The 18,017-nt window shown below is 56.4% G+C and overlaps 2 protein-coding genes and 1 non-coding gene across 4 annotated transcripts; all 3 read left to right on the top strand.

The window, feature by feature from the left end:
* The first annotated feature begins 93 nt into the window (after positions 1 to 93).
* LOC119248569 (U7 small nuclear RNA) lies at positions 94 to 155 on the top strand. Its single transcript, XR_005125983.1, has one exon. It is a non-coding gene; the product is annotated as a U7 small nuclear RNA (small nuclear RNA).
* On the top strand, positions 104 to 2,214 carry CUNH12orf57 (chromosome unknown C12orf57 homolog). The gene is made up of 3 exons (XM_037515333.2): positions 104 to 442; positions 743 to 919; positions 1,987 to 2,214. The coding sequence occupies exons 1-3, from the start codon at positions 391 to 393 to the stop codon at positions 2,136 to 2,138; spliced, it is 381 nt and encodes a 126-aa protein (XP_037371230.1). The 5' UTR covers positions 104 to 390; the 3' UTR covers positions 2,139 to 2,214.
* Positions 2,215 to 2,645: 431 nt separating this feature from the next.
* Positions 2,646 to 17,812, top strand: PTPN6 (protein tyrosine phosphatase non-receptor type 6). 2 transcript variants are annotated; one of them, XM_037514422.2, is made up of 16 exons: positions 2,646 to 2,827; positions 7,828 to 7,950; positions 8,143 to 8,337; positions 10,835 to 11,024; positions 11,167 to 11,283; positions 11,389 to 11,502; positions 11,621 to 11,717; positions 12,038 to 12,117; positions 12,299 to 12,448; positions 13,844 to 13,975; positions 14,073 to 14,227; positions 16,105 to 16,172; positions 16,271 to 16,422; positions 16,517 to 16,608; positions 16,895 to 17,034; positions 17,149 to 17,812. In XM_037514422.2, exons 1-15 carry the CDS (start codon positions 2,814 to 2,816, stop codon positions 17,007 to 17,009), a joined length of 1,794 nt encoding a protein of 597 aa, XP_037370319.1. In that variant the 5' UTR covers positions 2,646 to 2,813; the 3' UTR covers positions 17,010 to 17,034; positions 17,149 to 17,812. The 2 variants fall into 2 exon arrangements, with proteins under 2 accessions (XP_037370319.1, XP_037370320.1); XM_037514423.2 differs by lacking the exon at positions 2,646 to 2,827 and adding an exon at positions 7,531 to 7,722.
* Positions 17,813 to 18,017: the final 205 nt, after the last annotated feature.

Genomic DNA, 18,017 nt, shown 5'->3' with positions numbered 1-18,017 from the left:
CAGCAATAAAAATTAGGGACTGCCACCCTCGAGCTCACCCTCACCAACAGTGGGGTCCGTGCATCTCCCGTGTCCTCCGCAGGCCCCGCCCTGCAGTGTTACAGCTCTTTTAGAATTTGTCTAGCAGGTCTTCCGGCCCTCGCCGGAAGGCCCCCACGTAGCCCGTCCCCAACAATAGAGGCTCCCCAGTGGCGCGAAGGTGGCTTTTCCGGGGACGTAAAGCGCCGGCGCCCACCTGGGCGAGCCCTGCTTCCTGCCGCGGGGCGGCCTGGAGCTGCGCCGGGAGCTTCCGGCCGCGGCTGATGCCGCTTCCCTTCCGCCCCCGCCGTCCTGCGTGATTCCTCTCGAGCGTCCCTTTGGTTCCGCTGCACGTGCAGCTTTTGTTGCTCTATGGCGACTGCCACGGCCCAACCCGCGGCCCTGAGCGCCGAGCAGGCCAAGGGTGAGCAGCAACTTAGGCCCCGGGGGGCTGTGCACCCGGGAGGGGGGCGGGCGGAGAGCGCCAGGCGGGAGGCGTGGCTGCATCCTCCGGGAACCGGCGCGCGGGGAGCTGTCCCCTGCTAAGAGGGGGCCTTGCCCCCCCTAAAGCGGGCTTGCGGGAAGGGGGGATTCCCGGGCCGAGTTTATCCAGTCACTACGCCTTCAGTCCACCGATTCCCCGCCCTCTCTCCTGCTCTCTCGGCTGCGCCCGAGGGCCGTGCTGGGGCGTCCCCCGGATCCTCCCTGGGACGCTTCTGTGCAGTGGTCCTGGCCGAGGTGATCCAGGCCTTCTCGGCCCCGGAGAACGCCGTGCGCATGGACGAGGCTCGGGACAACGCGTGCAACGACATGGGCAAGATGCTGCAATTCGTTCTGCCCGTGGCCACGCAGATTCAGCAGGAGGTTATCAAAGCCTATGGCTTCAGCTGCGACGGGGAAGGTGGGCCGGACTGGGGTCCTGAGGGTCGAAGCCGGGAGAGGGCGTCGTGTCTGTTGGGTCCCTGGGCCGTTATCCCCCTTTTCGCCACCGGGTGGCAGCCACAATCTAACAATGTGAGCACGCAGAGGCCAGGCTGATCTCACCTTGTGCCAGGTGAGGCTCTTAAGTGCTTTTGTAGTTACCATTAGTCATACTGTTTGCCCGTTTGAAGATGAGGAAACAAACTCGGGTTTGTTGTGAGTGCCTGGAGGTCACAGCAGAACTGGACCTGAACCCCGTTGTGAAGGCTTTTAGAGAGGTGTCCGCAGGACAATGCATTGCTAAACACCTCCCTGTGTTTCCACCAGTCTCTGCAGACTGGCAGTTCAGTTTCTTTGATGTGATCATGGGGTGCTCAAAGCTGTTTACTGATTACTGCTGCTGGCCCAGAGCCCTCTTGCATCCTCATTATGGACTTGGGGTCTTGTGGGTGGTCACCCTTTGGGTTCTTTTGACTCAAATTGCCAACCTGAGAGTGAGAAGCACACTGCCTATGGGGATATTTTCTTTCTTTTTTTTTTTCAAGATTTATTTATGCATACAAGAACTGGGGTACAGGCCAGAGGTGCAGGGTGTGTGTGTGTGTGTGTGTGAAAGAGAGAGAGAGAGAGAGGATTTACCAGAGAGAGAGTGGGGAGCAGAACACGCAGACCTACTGAAATACACTGCTGAGGGGAGCAGCGGTGGAGACAGGAGAGGTCTGCCCTGCCATGTGAGTCAGCTCCCTGGCCAGGGATTGAACTCATGCTGCCGTAGTTGCGGATAGCTTCATAGTGCTGACGCTTAACCCCTTGTGCCACCAGGGAGGCCACTGCTATGGGGATATTTTCATTGCCTCCCATCCAGTTTTGTCCAGTGTAGACCAGGATGTACTTTTTCCAAACCACATTGGACAGAGGCCTGCAGGTGTCCTATTTTGCAGACAACCACCTGACCAGAGGGGGAGCAGCAGTGACTCATGCTCAAGTTGCTGGCTGGGGCACACCTGTCCTCTGGCGTGTGGGTTGACACTCCACTCCCCCTTGCAGGTGTCCTTAAGTTTGCCCGCTTGGTCAAGTCCTATGAAGCCCAGGATCCTGAGATCGCCAGCCTGTCAGGCAAACTGAAGGCCCTGTTCCTGCCGCCCATGACACTGCCGCCCCACGGGCCTGCTTCGGGTAGCAGCGTCGCCGCCTCCTGAGGGTTGACCCTCCCCTGTGACCCTGCCTGTAAGGGGAGACCGTGGTGTGGCAGAGGATAATAAATGTGCCTGTGACAGCCTCCGTGTCAGTCCTTTGTGACCCTGACAACAACTCCAAATTCCCTCCACAATTCCAGGCTGCCCCACCCCCGTCCAGTCCTCTGTAGGCTCCAGGGCTGAGTGAGGGGATAGGCCAGCCACTGGGCACCTCCTCTGAGATGGCTTCCTGGGCTTGTCCAGGGCCCTGTGGCTTCTGAGCTCTGAGTGGCTCCTCCCTTGGCCAGTGTTCTCTTGGCCTGGGTTACTTCCTGGTCTTTGCCCCCTCCCACCCTCCTGCCTGCGGGCTCCAGGTGGAGCTCCAGGTGGCTCCTCCCCTCCCCAGGGAAGGCGGCCCTGGACAGTCAGGCAGGCACTGGACTGCCAAGCGGGGCTGGGGCTGGAGGGGAAGCCGGGTGCTGTGGGCGGTCTGAGTCCAGCCCCGCCCCACCTGTCCCTTTTCCGGGGATCTTTAGTCCAGGGGCCTGTCCCTGAGGTGCCATTGGCCTGGCGGGCAGCTTTGGGAAGGAAGGCTGGGTTCTGAGACTCTTCATTACCTGGTTTGGGCCACTGAACAGCTGTGCCCTGGCTCAGCCCCGCCCCTGTGGCCCTCTGCCTGTGACTCATCCCTCTGGGGAGATGCTGTCCCGTGGGTAAGTCCCCTGCTCCACCTGAGTGCAGCAGCCTCCTGTTGGGTTGGGAGGGGGTAGGGAACAGTGTTCATGGTAGCTCCTGACAGGTATGTGGCCCTGAATCCTCTGGGTCTGCTTCCTGTCCCTATATACTACCTCCCCCTAATAAGCGAGGAACCCAGGCCTGTTCATGCGCTCTGTCCACCTACCCCTATAGCACTGCTCCTCTGAAAGGATGGGTTTTTATTCTCACCATTGCATTTCCCCCTCCAGCCTCTGGTCCCCTGCTCTGCTGCCTGCTAAGGTGCTGTCCCCCTGGGTGGTCCACATCACCTGAAATATAATGTATCTGAGAGGCAAACTCCAGAAAGTGCTACTTAGCCTCCCGACCCCTGGCCTGTCTTCCAGTTTCCTTCATTTTCCCTTGGCCTCCCCCTCTCCTGCATCTTCCATTCACCGATAATGCCAATGCATGTCGGTGATAGTCCAGGTCCTGTTCAATGGCTGGTGCTGCAGTGGACAGGACATATGGGGCCCTGCCCTCAGGGAGCTTCATCTCACTGGGAGACTGCACTATAGAGAACACCATGAAGAGGGTAATTGCAGATTTTTCAGAATTGTTACTCAGAAAATGAAACCACTTCGTGTGCCAGCAGGTGGCTGGGGGTGCTGAAAGCATCACCAGCTGGAAGAATCCTGAGGGCTTTCCTGAGGAGGTGACAGGTGAGCCCATACCTGGTGAGCCAGCTACCCTTGGGAAGAGGGAGCTGCGAGTGCAGAGGTCCTGCTGTGGGAATAAAGGGGAAGGAAAGCAGCCAGCGGAGAAGGAGGCAGAGCCAGGCCAGCGTGCATGTGTTGGAGTTTGGATATTCTAAATGAAGACCTGCTGCTGGGACTGTTGGAGCTGGTCACCCCCACATCCTGCTGGTTCTTGTTTCACATTCTCACCTCTGCCCTTCCTTTCTGTGTGGTCCGCCTCCCCTAGCGTGCACCTCCTCACTGTCAGCCCTGTCCGTGGGGTTCGTAATGAGGCTCCCGGTCTATGATCCCCCCTTCCATGTTCCTGCCACAGACATTTTCCCACCAGGTGGCTGGTGAGGCCTCACTGTGCAGAACCCATTATTCGTCCGTCGGCCTGGCCTCTGTGCTTTCTGTGATGCTCTCCGATCTTGCTGGCCACATCGTTCTGCTCACATCCCAGCCCTGCTCCAGTGGCTCCTGTACAGGTGCCACCCTAGTGCCACCAATGAGGGAGTGTCAGCTTCCCATCTTCCCCTGCTCGCTCCTGACTATTCCCATGCCCACCCCGCTGCCCTGCTGAAGCCCCCCCACCCTTGCAGTGCAGTGGGTGGGATGCATCAAACAGCCTTGGTTTGCCCACTTGATTATGACCTTCAACAAGTGACTTAAGACAAGTAATAAGACCCATGGGTTTGGTGAAGATTTTTTGGGTTTGGTGGGGATTTTTTTTTTAACTTATTTATTTATGATTATAAGAATTGGGGTACAGGCCAGAGGTATGGGAGGTGAGAGGATTCACCAGAGACAGAGTGGGGAACAGAACAGGCAGATAGACCAAAGTACACTGCTGAGAGGAGCAGCGGGTGAGACAGGAGAGGTCTGCTGCACCATGTGGGTAGCTCCCTGGCCGGGGATCGAACTTGCACTGCAGAGGCTGCAGGCAGCTTCAGCGCTGCGCTCAACACCTTGTGCCACCAGGGAGGTCCCTGGGCTGGTGAAGATTTGAGGGAGAACTGTTTCCCTGCAGAGGCCTGGACGCTCTGAGCTTTCTCTCCATGCCTCGCCCTGTGCATCTCTTCCTTTGGGCTGTTGATTCCTGCCTTTCAGTAGTCTTTGTAATAGATCAATAATCTAGTGAGTAGGGCCTCCCCGGTGGCGCAGCGGTTGAGCGCTGGGTTGCGAAGCTGCCCGCAACCTCTGCAGCGCCTGTTCGATCCCCGGCTGCTCCCCGGCCACCGGAGGAGGGTCCCACATGGCGCGCAGACCTCTCCTGCCGCCCGCTGCTCCCCTCAGCAGTGCACTTCGGTCCTTCTGCCTGCTCTGCTCCCCGCTCTGGCTCTGGTGAATTCTCTCACCCTCCCGGGCTTCTGACTGTACCCAGTGCATGTATAAACAAAACAAACAAACCAACCAGCAAACAAATAAATAAAGCATGCCTCTATAAAAAAAAAAATAAAAAAAAATAATCTAGTGAGTAAAAAAAAAAAAGCAACGTAATGCTGTTGGCATGAAACCTCACAACACTCTTTTGCTTCTTATATTTGTGTTTGGGAAATATTGTTAAGCCCATTTATCAAATAGGGATACTGAGACTCAGGGAGGTTGAATAACTTTCCAGAGATTTCTTTGCTCTCTCTACAACCTTCCTTTCTGCACTGCCATCCGTCTTCACCTCCATTTTATCTCCCTGTTTTCCAAGTGAATGATTTTCTCTTTTTAATTATCAGACACTTGATTTTGTAACTCTCAGTATCCTTGATTTTGTCTTCCTCCTTTAAAAACGGAGGAAAATAATTCCTACATCACAGGGCCACCTGGGGCCCACATGGGATTGTGTTTGTGTAAGTGTAAAATTTCGTGATCTATGCCAAAGGAAGGGAGGTGATGAAGCTTTATTCTCCTGCCCAGGGACGGCAGACCATCCCTGTCTGTCTTCTGGTCTGACTCCTTTCAGAGAAATTCCTGTTCCTTCTACCACACAGAAGTTTCTGGTACAGTTAGTTTTTTCTCATTGAGTGGGTTAAAGCCCTGAAGAGAGGGGCAGAGGCCAGGGTGCCCCATGAGGACCTGCAACTTCACAGGTGGTCAGGGTGGGGTGGCCAGGTAAGGAGGGGGTTTCATTGGACCAGAAATGTCTGCTCACGTCGTGGAACTCTGTGCGTATGTGTCTGTCAAGCAGGGTGACTGTACGGCCGTGAGGCTGGCCTGGCGGCCATGTACATGCGGGAGCGCTGATGAGCTTGTTTATTGGAAACGTGCTCTGTGTGAGGCTTCATGCTAAGTGTTGAACGTTCAGAGATGAGCGAGGCGGGCCATGGACCCCCCTGTGGTGGAGCTGACTGTGCAGACACCCCGTCCTGCCCCTCATGTGGTCTTTCGGGGTGGCGGTCTAAGACGGAAGGGTAGCGAGTGTTAGACCACACAACCAACAGACCAAGCAAGTTCCCCAAGGCACCAGAAAGAAGGGCGGGGGGACAGAGACCTGTTTTTGGAGGGGAAAACTGTTCTTTGATGTTTCAAAGCACGATAAAGTAGTCATCCTAGGAAAAATAGACTTTGATGGGCGGGCTTTAATGCTTCCTTAGTTTTCCTCAATCTTTGGGGACGCGCAGTATATTTAACAGGTGGTTGTATCAACACCCATGAGAGCCACCCAGATTGTGATGGAGAGCGATTCAACAGAAATGGCCATTTGCCTGTCAATTTACTTATCTTTATAAAAATAATGTATGATCCCCACCCTCCCCAGGATGGCATTCAAAGAGGGGTAAGGGAGAAAGACGTCAGTATCTCTCCTGGCCTGCCCCCCAACCTCTTCACCCACTGTCTACCCCAGGGGAAGCCATCTTGGGAGTTCGCATGGATCCTTTCTTGGGTCCTTCCCTCCTGTCTTTTTTTGTGGGTGTTTGTATGTATATTGGGAACCGCAGAAAAGGAGCATCACATGCTTTCTGTGCTTAGGGCCTCCCAAGGTCAGCCAGCTTTGACAATGTCAGTCATGGTGGGGACCTCAGCCCTCAGGTCTGGGGGATTCAAACCAGACTGACTCACATGAACCTGTGGCCAGGCGTAGGACAGACAGACTCAAGGAGCCTCTGCCCTCATCTTCTTCTCCTCCCACCCGTCCTTGACTCTGACCACATGCTTGGGGCAGCAGGACAAAAGCCAAGAACCAAGAAGCAGAAACGGCGCGGGGAGACGGGGCTGTGCAGGGCTCCTTCCCTCTATCCATGGTGTCTCTGCAGATGTGCACGTCAGAGGAGGTGAGGAACCCTCCGTCGTAGGCCCCTGCATCACCATCATCTCATCCATCAGATTTCCCTTCCCACTGTGGCCCCAAAGAACTGGGAATCTCCCCAGCCTCAGTTCTCTGGAGCCCCGAGGGCTGGCATTTAGTAGCTAAAATCACTGGCTTTGGAACCTGATGGTCTGGGTTTGCATCCCAGCCCTGCACTTATTGCCGGGATGACTCGGATGACTCGGATGACTCCAGGCAAATCCCCTTCCTTCCCTGGGCCTCAGGTTCCTTATCTGTAAAGTGGGGAGGAGGTAGTACCTGCTTCTTAGGCTATTGTGAGGAAGACATCAGACAAGGCCTGTAAACAGCAGCATGGCCCGCACCTGGCGTGGAATAAGACTCCATTAAATGATAGTCGTCACCTTCATTATTAGTAGTTTGGACCTGGGAAGGTTGTGTGGAAGCCACTGGTGGAGGAGGAAGAGATGGTGTGTGACTGTGTGGCTTCACTTGTATGAAGTATAACCCCTGCCTGGAGGGCGCAAGGCACACATATGTCCTTTTTATGTGTGTTGTCACTTTTGTGTGGTGTCACGCATGCTGAGGACACCGAGGGCAGACGTGTGGGAAGTGGGCCTCGTCCCCACCCCCACCCCCACTGCCACCCAACCCAGCTTTTCTCCACTCCGCTCTAAAACGAGAAGTATGAGTGAGTTCCCCAAGGGGTCGGCCGCGCCCCTTCCTGTCCCCGCCCTGTCGCCTGCCCCAGGCCAGTGGAGTGGCAGCCCCTGAGCCAGGACTGTAGGGTGGTGAGGAGTCCTGGGCGCAGAGAGCCCTGTGGGAGACCAAGCTCCAGAGGTCTCCCTCCCCTGACTCGCTGTACCTCCTCGTTCCCTGCACCCCCTTCCTCTGGGGGAGCCCTCTCCAGGATGGTGAGGTAAGGGCCCGTGGCCGGGCCGCGGAAGAAGTCAGCAAGGGGGCCAGGGGGCCCGGGGGCCCGGGGGCCCATGGGACCCTGCCTAACTGCCCTTCGGTTTTTCAGGTGGTTTCACCGAGACCTCAGTGGAGTGGATGCAGAGACCCTGCTCAAGGGCCGCGGAGTGGACGGGAGCTTCCTGGCTCGGCCTAGTCGCAAGAACCAGGGCGACTTCTCCCTTTCCGTCAGGTAGGTGGCCGCAACGCCCGCCTGGACCTGTATGTATTTCATCAGCTCCTTCCTGGCTTTCCCAGGGTGGTGGGGTTCCCTAATTCTGTCCCTGTGTGTCCCTGTCTTTGTCACCCCATTCCTGTGTGTGCGCCGTGGTCAGCTGCTGCCACCCCCCACAACCCACTGGCCTCGCCACCCCATGTCCTGCAGGGTGAGGGATCAGGTGACCCATATTCGGATCCAGAACTCCGGGGATTTCTACGACCTGTATGGAGGGGAGAAGTTCGCCACACTCACAGAGCTGGTGGAGTACTACACGCAGCAGCAGGGTGTCCTGCAGGACCGCGATGGCACCATCATCTACCTCAAGTACCCACTTAACTGCTCTGACCCCACCAGTGAGAGGTGAGGGGCTCCCCAGCCCAGCCCAGGCAGGACAGGCTGGCTTCCATCGCCAGCTAAGACTGCTTCCCACTCTGCTTCTGTTGGGGGCTCCATAGGCCTCTTTCCTCCATGGAAAAGGATGATCCTGTGCCCCCCATATCTCAGGGCACTGGCCACTCACCCCTTTCCCTCTACCCCTAAGGAAGCAACTGGCCAACTGCCACCCAGGCCCTACTAGTGACAGAGGCGTCTCCTCGTGGCTGGCCGGCTCCAGTTCTGTTGTTAGAAAGCTCTTAATCCTGTGGAACTAAATCTGCCTTCCTATAACTAGTCCTCCCCCCAGTGCAGGTGAATCCAGGGAGATGTTTAGGGGACGATCAGAGGACACTTAGTGTCTTATCTCAGCAGCCCACGAGGGTGGGTCTGTCCTCTAGGGCTGGACAGAACATGACCGCTTCCTTGTCCTGAACACAGGTCATTGAAGTTTGTGTCGTCTTGGCTCATGTGTATAAGGGCCTACCTAATATCTGGGTGCTGGTGATACTCAAGGCATTTCCTTTTCCCTGCTGACTCCAGATGTGGTCCCCAGACCTGGATTGGCTAGGTCCTGTGTGGTCTCCCTAAAGCATGTACCACAGGAGGGAGACCCCAAGGATCCCCATTACACTGTGGTTCATTTTGGTAGCTGCATCTCAATGACAGCTCCTGTGAGGGGGAAGAGCAGCTGAGTAACTAGGGTTTTTTCCCACCCTTCTCTGGCCAAGCCAACTTGCCCTTGTGCAGCATCTGTGTTGATTGTTGAAATGATGCCGATCCTAAATTCTGTCTGTTCTCCATCTTTCTGAGGTGCTCACTTCCCAGCCTGCACCACTATTTTTGCTCAAGTCATTGATTAAAACTTACAACAGAATGAAGCGAAGGTGGTCTAGTATCACCACTGGAGACTTTTTCCCAGTCAGCACGAAGCCATCATTCACTGCCTTGGAAGCCTCCTCTGTAGGAGTGAAGGCCAAGGCGCAGGCCTTGGTTCACAGCCACGCTTCTTTGTACTTTCTTGCCCTTTTCCTACTTCCCACCCATAACATTCGCAGGCGGTTTGCCGCCAGACCCTCTTGAGCTTCTCAAGTCAGAAGGAAGCTTCTCCTTCCTTCCCCGAAGCCCGTTGGAGGGTGAGGGGTGGAGGAGACCAGGGAGAAACAGTAGGTTGCGGATGGAGCTGGAAGAGGGAAGGAGGAGCCAAGCCGATCCCCCTGGGGAGAAGACTGAGGCTGGGGTGCACATTGCTTGGGAGCAGCTTGGGAAGGGAGGGAATCAAGATGAGGGAAGCTGCCTTCAGAGGCCCTTTGGGTTCCCCGCAGTCTCACCCCTGACCCTAGGTGTGTGTGGGCCCGGGAAGCTCTCTCTCCCAACCTCTGTATTTCCCGGCCTCTGGCTGCTGCCCCTCCTCCTCTTGGGGAATTTGCATTTCTCCCTTTTTTTTTTCTAGCTCTTTGCCTGTGGTCAGCCTGACATTTGCATGGAAACTTCCTCATCCTGGGGCCTGGGGGAAGAGGGTGAAACCCCTCTCTGTTGCCTGGGGGGCTCTGGCCTATCCCTGAGAGGTGGAATGGGGTTACCCAGGAGGCTCTTGGACCCGGGCGGGCGGCACCCCTGAGGTCTCTGAACTGCAATCTCCTTTGGGCAGGAGTGAGCCGGGGCTGGACAGATGGCCCCTCCCTCCTTCCCCCCATCCCTGCGGTTGGAAAATGCACCCCCCTCCCCTGGTGCCTTTGCTGAGGAAACCTCACAACCTCACTTCTCACTCTCTCCCCAGAAGGAGTTTTGTGTTTTTTCCATCACGTGGTTTCCTGTGGGGCGGGCATTGTGAGGTACAGTTTCCTCCTGGGAAGGGGGTATGCTTTGGGGAAAGGTCCTAGTTCTGCTTTCTGCCCCCTGGTGCCCCCTGAACCTCTTTAAGTCCTGAGACTGCCCTTCAGTGATGTCACCCTGGGCACCCGGGAGCCCCCTACACCACTCTTTCCCCATAGTGTTGTCTGTCTTCCCTGCCTCCCTGGGGGTTCTCCCTGGTGTACCTCCTTTGTTACTTCCTCTAGCTCTCCTGTCTTCATGACTCTCTGTGGTTTGGCCCCTGTCTGCATTTCTCTTGGTTTCTGTCCTTTTATGGTCCAACCCAATCTTTCAAGGCACCACTGCCTCAGTTTCTCTCCAGATATCCAAATATTCTGAATCTGGCCTGCCCTTCTGCATTAGTGGGACTCCTGAGACTTGCCTGTTATCAGTCAAGGCCTTAGGCCAGTGTGCAACCCCCAGCCTCAGTTTCCTCATCTGTAAAATGGGAATAAGTACTCATTTCTCGGCATATTTGTGAGAGTAATGGACCGAAATGTGGTAGATTTGAAAGCACTTGGAAGGGTGCCTGGCCCAGCCTAGGCACTCATTTTCCTGCCCCTCTCTGGATGTCTGCTCAGTGCCTGCTCCTTGGCTTAGGCCTCACCTTCCCCGATGTTGCCTCCTCTAGATGGTACCATGGCCACATGTCTGGGGCGCAGGCAGAGACACTGCTGCAGGCCAAGGGTGAGCCCTGGACGTTCCTCGTGCGTGAGAGTCTCAGCCAGCCTGGCGATTTCGTGCTGTCTGTGCTCAGCGACCAGCCCAAGGCTGGCCCAGGCTCCCTACTCAGGGTCACCCATATCAAGGTCATGTGTGAGGTAAGGCGGCTTGGCAGTGGGGGAGGCTTGCTGCTGGGACTCCCAGCTGTGCCGTGCGTGGGTGGGTTTGGCTTCCTTCCAAGGCTGGGGGTCGGGGAAGGAGAATTGGCCCGTGTGGGTGACCTGACTTTGTACCCCCCAGGGTGGACGCTACACAGTGGGAGGTTCAGAGACCTTTGACAGCCTCACGGACCTGGTGGAACATTTCAAAAAGACGGGGATTGAGGAGGCCTCAGGCACCTTCGTCTACCTGCGGCAGGTGAGGGATGGGCCTGGGAGCCTCCCCCTTCCCCTGAGCCAGCTCCCAGCCTTGGTTGCTTCTGACATCTCTACATGGCTGACTTCTCACCCTCCCCCACCCCAGCCATACTACGCCACTCGGGTGAACGCAGCTGACATTGAGAACCGGGTCTTGGAACTGAACAAGAAGCAGGAATCAGAGGAGACAGCCAAGGCCGGCTTCTGGGAGGAGTTTGAGGTGCGTGCTGGGTTCCAGCAGGGCAGTCAGCATCCCTCTCTACCCACCAAGCATACAGATCTGCCCTGTGTTATCTGGCGGGGGGTGCAATGCTCCATCTCCCCTTTTCACCCCTCAGAGTCTACAGAAGCAGGAGGTGAAGAACTTGCACCAGCGGCTGGAAGGACAGCGGCCAGAGAATAAGAGCAAGAACCGTTACAAGAACATTCTCCCCTGTGAGCCTCCTCTCCCGGGGCAGTGTCTGTTCAGACGCCCCTTCCCTGACCCGCCTTCCCACAATTTCTTAGGGTCTCTACCCCAGTTCGTCCCACTTGGCCGAGACTTCCTTCCTCCCAAGAGGCTCTACCCAGGACCCCACCCCTCCTCCCTCTGAAACCTCCCCCAGCACATACCCCATGCAGATCCCCACCCTGCTGCCCACAGTGCTGAGAGCCTCGTGCTTCTGGGACAGAACGGCCTTTAAGCTCAGGAAAGGTCTGATCCAGGGGCAGGATCCTCCTACCTGACCCTGGCCCTTTTCTCTGCTCACTCCCAGTCGACCATAGCCGAGTAATCCTGCAGGGACGGGACAGTAACATCCCGGGGTCCGACTACATCAATGCCAACTACGTCAAGGTTGGTGGTGCCCACTGGTTGCATGGGAGGGGAGGCCAGGCCCTGGGGATTCCCCATCTCCTGGGACACCAGGTCCAGAGACACAGCATGTGGGCAGAGTAAGAGCTGCTGGCTTGGAGGATGAGGGTGATGGGGGCAAGGAGCTCACAGTCCCGGCCTGCACCCCTGCATTTATACCTAGAACCAGCTGCTAGGCCCTGATGAAAACGCTAAGACCTACATCGCCAGCCAGGGCTGCTTGGATGCCACCGTCAATGACTTCTGGCAGATGATCTGGCAGGAGAACAGCCGTGTCATCGTCATGACCACCAGGGAGGTGGAGAAAGGCCGGGTAGGGCTCTGCTGCGCCAACCCCCCTCAGTGTTTGTCCACCACTGTGAAACCAAAGTAACTTGGGATGCCAGGGCAGGAAGGCACCTGCTGGGCAAAGGTTTAGCCCTTGTTGGGAAACTGAGGCACAGGGACGGCCTCAGCTACACATGGACTTCCAGGCCCCTGCTTCCAACCTCGGGCTCTTTTGCCTCTCCAGACCCTTTTTAAATGGGCCTTCTTCCTTAGAGGCTCCTGAAGCAAACATTCCTCCCAGCTTCCCGCAGCTGGCCTATCCCGCAGCTGCTCCTCCTGTCCCCTTAGCCTCAGATCTCTCTGGAGTCTGCTCCTTCCCTGCCTTCAGGCTGCCCCCTCCCTCAACAGCACCCTCCTCTCCAGAGTCAAAGTGACCCCACCAAAGCCCACCCCACTCCCAGCTGCCCCTCTCTGTAGACACTTCCGTGGCCCCCGCTTGCCTTTTGGATGAAGGCTCTCTCTAAAGCCTGCCTCTCCATCCTGCCTCCCCAGGCCTGCTGGCTGCCTTGAGACCCTCCATGCCCCCCAGAGCAGGTCCTTCATGTTCCCACACCTTTGAAGGAGCTTATTCCACCCCCGCCTCCCCACCCTCCCCCGACCCCCCCCCAAGTGACTTCCTTTCTCTGCACTATCTGTGCGGGACAGGCTCCTCCTTTTTGAAGACCCAGCTCAATGCGCCCTCCTTCATGAAGCCGCCTCTGATTTCCTCCATAACCTACAGGGAGAATGAGCCCCTCCCTCTGCCGTGCTCCTGAGCAGCCCCGTGCTTTCCTGTTTCCCCATTTTTTTTTTTTTTAAGATTTATCTATTTATGCATACAAGAGCTGGGGCACAGGCCAGAGGTGTGGGGGTGAGAGGATTCACCAGAGACAGAGTGGGGAGTAGAACAGGCAGATTGACTGAAATACACTGCTGAGGGGAGCAGCGGGCAAGACAGGAGAGGTCTGTTGCGCCATGTGGGTAGCTCCCTGGCCGGCCGGGGATCGAACTCGTGCTGCAGAGGCTGTGGATTGCTTCATAGTGTGGTGCTTAACCCCTTGCGCCACCAGGGAGGCCCTGTTTCCCCATCTTTCTGTGGGCGCCTGGAGACACAGGGGCACAGACTAAATTGTGTTTGCCACTCTTCCTTATTTGCACGGCTTTAGGTAAAATGCCTATGCTAGTTGATGTTTGTTGAATGAATTATAATGTTTAGTGGTTGGGTAGATCTCATTGCTGGTGGGAGACTGAGCTAAGGCTAGATCCCAGGTCTCCCCAGCCTGGCCAGTTTATTCAGCCAACAAATGTTGATGGACCAGCAGCAAGGACTCCAGGCCTAGAACAGGCCCTAAAATGGCCTGCTTCTGTGCCTCATTCCTCTCTTCTACCCTCCCCTTTCCAGAACAAATGTGTCCCTTACTGGCCAGAGGTAGGCAGCCAGCGCGCTTATGGATCCTATCTTGTAACCAATTGTGGGGAACACGATGCAGCTGAGTACAAACTCCGCACCTTACAGGTCTCCCTGCTGAATAATGTGAGTGTCTCTGCCCTGTCCCACTCCTTGTCTGGTTGGGTGGGATGGAGTGACACGTGGGGAAGCAGGGGGCCCTGACATTGTGTCCCTGGCCCAGGAGGACTTGGTTCGGGAGATATGGCACTACCAGTACCTGAGCTGGCCTGATCATGGAGTCCCCAGTGAACCTGGGGGCGTCCTCAGCTTCCTGGACCAGATCAATCAGCGGCAGGATAGCCTGCCCCATGCGGGGCCCATCATCGTGCATTGCAGGTGAGAACAAGGATAAGAATGACATTAGCAATAATAAAGTCAGCAACAGGCCAGTAAATACGAGGTGCCAGGCACTGTTGTAGGCAGTTTTCATGGTAATTCCTTTAATGGCCCCAGCCCCCCAGTCTCTTTTGGGTTCCCTGAAGGCTCCAGACGTAGGGGAGCTTGAACCAGCCCTGCTGTTGGAAGCTGTGCCTGTGACTCCCCGGGGTGTATTGTCTAGTCCAACCCTGCCAGACACAGATGCGGAAACCGGTCCGGCAACTGCCAAGCCCCTGGCTGGTCAGTGGGAAAGCCTGGACAGGAGCTCACATCGCCTGAGGGCCTGGTCACCCCTGTCTTCCCACATGGACCTACTTGTCCTGTTTGTTCTCTGCCCCTAGGGCCCACTGGGGGTTAAAGTGGCTTCTCTTTTTCCATCTATAACTCTGGGAAGGAGGTGTTGGCAGTTGGCTTCGGCTTCTTCAGTGCTCCCCCTTCCCAGCCAGTGCCCCCCAGCGTAGCCCCAGGGGTGGTAGGGGTTGGGGAGTGACTTCTAGAGGGATACAAGCATCACTAACGCCATTCAAAGCCCTTGTATTCACAATCAGGAGACCCCAGGTGGGGCAGAGGGGGAGGGGTGGGGGTCTCTTCAGGCCTGAGGGCTAGAGTTCAGAATGGGCTTGTGCCGCTGGCCTGGGTAGATGGGAGGCTAAGGTGCAGGGCCGCGAAACCTCAGGGTTTATACCAGCTCCTCCACTCACAGGCTGTGTGACCTTCGACAAATTACTTAACTTCTGTGGCCCACAGATTACTCATCTATAAAGTCAGGATCTCATAGGGTCGTTATGAAGATGAAATGGACCTTATCATTGGAACACAGTGAATCCTCCAGAAATGGGTGCTGTTAATGGTTCACTAACTCACATTAGACAGGGTGGGAAGAAATGGGAACCTGCTTTGCTCTCTTCCCTTTCTGCCCCTCCATGTGACCCCAGGCCTGTGAGGCTCTTGACTTCCTTCTTCCCACCAGCAACTGTAAGTCCTGGGCCAGGCTGAAGGGCTGGACCTGGGGGCCTGCACGTGCTTTCGAAGGGCCTCTACTCTGCCCTCCAGGGCCAGCTCCAAGAACGACCCTCCTGCTGGTACCCCCCCATTTTCTTGAAATCCCCATGGCCTTTATTTAGACGTTACAGGAAGGAAGTGGGTGAGGGGGGTTATTTTTGACAATCTGGGTTTGAAATTAGACAGTGAGTACGACTTAGGGCACCGGCCTGACAGACAGGCCCGGCGAGGGGGGCCCGGGGTCTGCTGGTAAGGACTGAGGTTCCTGGGGTTGGCTTGTTCAAGGGGGGTGAACTAGGCGGGAGGAGGAAGAAGGGAGGCTTCTTACTGCATGGCTGGTCCAATCTGCTGACCCTGATGGCCCTCACATACCACTGGCTCAAGGGCTGCCCTTTCCCTGCTGTCAGGGTCCAGCTCAAATATCAAAGAGAGTGGAAGAAGGCCCAGTTCAGGTTCTGGGTGTGGGGAGGGCCCAGAGGGCCCAGGCTGCCTGGGACAGCAGGCTTGGGGACTTGGGGTTGCAGGGGTGAGGGCGAGGGCACTAGCCACCAGCCAGGAAGGAGGAGTCAGAACAAGAAGTGGAAGAAGGAAAATGCTGACGGCATCTGAGCTCTTGAAAGCTCTTCCTCTGAAATCCCTTGACTGAAGTGGCAAGCAGGGCTGGACAGCTGGGCATATCTGTCCCTTGCTTGCCTGCCCAGAGTCCTGGGCCCCTCACCTCTTCTCTCTGGGGCTTTGGTTTCTCTACATCCTGCTGCATGTGGGAGTCGAGCATGGGGGGCCCCCCTCTCAGGTGGTATGTGGCCTCTGATGGCGCCCGCTTCTCTCCCCAGCGCGGGCATTGGCCGCACCGGCACCATCATTGTCATCGACATGCTGATGGAGAGCATCTCCACCAAGGGTGAGCGGTCCCTGTGGGGATGCTGGTGGGCAGGCAGGTGAGCAGCCCCCGGTGTCCCCCTCTGCCTGGGTCTGAAGTTTAGCTGTGACCCTGTCCAGGGCTGGACTGTGACATCGACATCCAGAAGACCATCCAGATGGTGCGGGCACAGCGCTCAGGCATGGTGCAGACGGAGGCACAGTACAAGTTCATTTACGTGGCCATTGCACAGTTCATTGAAACCACCAAGAAGAAGCTGGAAGTCATGCAGGTATGTGTGAGCCAAGCCTGCAGGGATCTGGGGGCAACGGGCATCCCCTGGCCCTGCTGGGACCACTGCCCTCCCGCCACGTCTCTGCCTACAGACCCAGAAGGTGCGGGAGTCGGAGTATGGGAACATCACCTACCCTCCAGCCATGAAGAATGCCCATGCCAAGGCTTCCCGCACCTCCTCCAGGTGAGTGAGCACCCCTGCTGCCTCCCAGCAGCTACCCTTCTCCTCCATAGCCTGACCCTCACTTTCCAGAGTGGATGAGGGGGACGGTCCTGGAGATTCAAGTTCAAGCTTGGTTCTTACCATCTGAGGGGATGTGCAGGCATTAATGTGTGAGATGCCACCTGCGCCCCCATGAAGCTTCTAGTTTGGTGTAGGACAAGGCCAGGTATCCTTGTTTTCCTGGCCTCAGAGGGGGCTGCTGGGGCTGGGTCACCCCACTCTGTCTCCTGACCTGCACCCCTTGCAGACATAAGGAAGAGCTGTATGAGAACCTGTCCAGCAAGAACAAGAAGGAGGAGAAGGTGAAGAAGCAGAGATCAGCGGACAAGGAGAAGAGCAAAGGTTCCCTTAAGAGGAAATGAGGCAGACAGGCCCTGAGGAGCCACGGTACAGCACCCCCCTGCTCTCCCTGTGCTGCCCCAGCGTCCCGAGCCTCATCCTGCCCTAACCAGCCCTCCCTCCCCAGGTTACAGACAGCCTCTTACTCCCTTCTCTCTGCAGCTCTCGTGGCTCTGATCCCTTCAGAGGCCTCCCTGGATGGCCCGGCTGCCTGAACCCGAGGATCCACCCCCAGTCTATTGTAATTTAAACGTGTGATCCCACCTCCCTCTCCCTGACCCTGTACATAACCCAGCAAGCCCCAGCCCCTGGGCCAAGCCCTTCTGCTCATGTAAATAAAGCCCTGGGATCACCTGTGTGGGTCTCTAACTCGGTGTGCCTGCCTGGGGAGGGCCAGAAGAGGATGGAGGGGGAGGCGGGCTAGGCTTGGTGTGTGGGGGTATGAAAGCTCGGCCGCCACCTACAGACCTCATTCTGGTCTCTGCTTGGCAACCTGGAATGTGACTGTAACCAGTTCCAGAGCCTCTTTAAAGTGGAGGGTGTTTGGGCCTCCCCGGTGATGCAGAGTGCAGGGCTGTGAAGTTGTCAGCAGCCTCTGCAGCACGGGTTCAATTCCCGGCCGGCCAGGGAGATGCCTGCCCGCGTGGTGCGGCAGACCTCTCCTGCCTCACCTGCTGCTCTCCTCAGCAGTGTGTTCGGTCTGTCTGTCTGTTCTGCTCCTCACTCTGTCTCTGGTGAATCCTCTCACCCTCCCACGCCTCTGGCCTGTACCCCAGTTCTTGTACAAATAAAAATAAATCTTAAAAAAAAAATAAAGTGGAGGATATTCGTGAAGGTTGTTGAGACAATTGATGGTGGTGGTCACGGCAATAAAAGTGTGACCACATGCTTGTCATGTGTCGGGCACTGTTTAAAAGACTACCTGTATTAATTCAATCTAGGTACTTGTATAATTTCCATTTTGCAGTGGGGGAAACTGAGGTACAGATAGATTAAATAACTTGCTCAAGGTCACAGGACTGTTGAGCAGT

This window comes from Talpa occidentalis, unplaced genomic scaffold (assembly GCF_014898055.3).
Source record: "Talpa occidentalis isolate TD23 unplaced genomic scaffold, MPIMG_talOcc4v2.1 talOcc4.16, whole genome shotgun sequence".
NCBI lineage: Eukaryota > Metazoa > Chordata > Mammalia > Eulipotyphla > Talpidae > Talpa > Talpa occidentalis.
This window is presented reverse-complemented; position numbering and strand designations above follow the sequence as displayed.

Bases quoted from the DNA above. Each gene is read 5' to 3' on its own strand.
- CUNH12orf57 (XM_037515333.2), top strand. From the start codon at position 391: ATGGCGACTGCCACGGCCCAACCCGCGGCCCTGAGCGCCGAGCAGGCC. The intron at 443-742 runs GTGAGCAGCAAC...GCTTCTGTGCAG, and splicing joins GAGCGCCGAGCAGGCCAAGG to TGGTCCTGGCCGAGGTGATC. The intron at 920-1,986 runs GTGGGCCGGACT...TCCCCCTTGCAG, and splicing joins CTTCAGCTGCGACGGGGAAG to GTGTCCTTAAGTTTGCCCGC.
- PTPN6 (XM_037514422.2), top strand. The intron at 8,338-10,834 runs GTGAGGGGCTCC...TGCCTCCTCTAG, and splicing joins TCTGACCCCACCAGTGAGAG to ATGGTACCATGGCCACATGT. The intron at 16,609-16,894 runs GTGAGTGAGCAC...CACCCCTTGCAG, and splicing joins GCTTCCCGCACCTCCTCCAG to ACATAAGGAAGAGCTGTATG.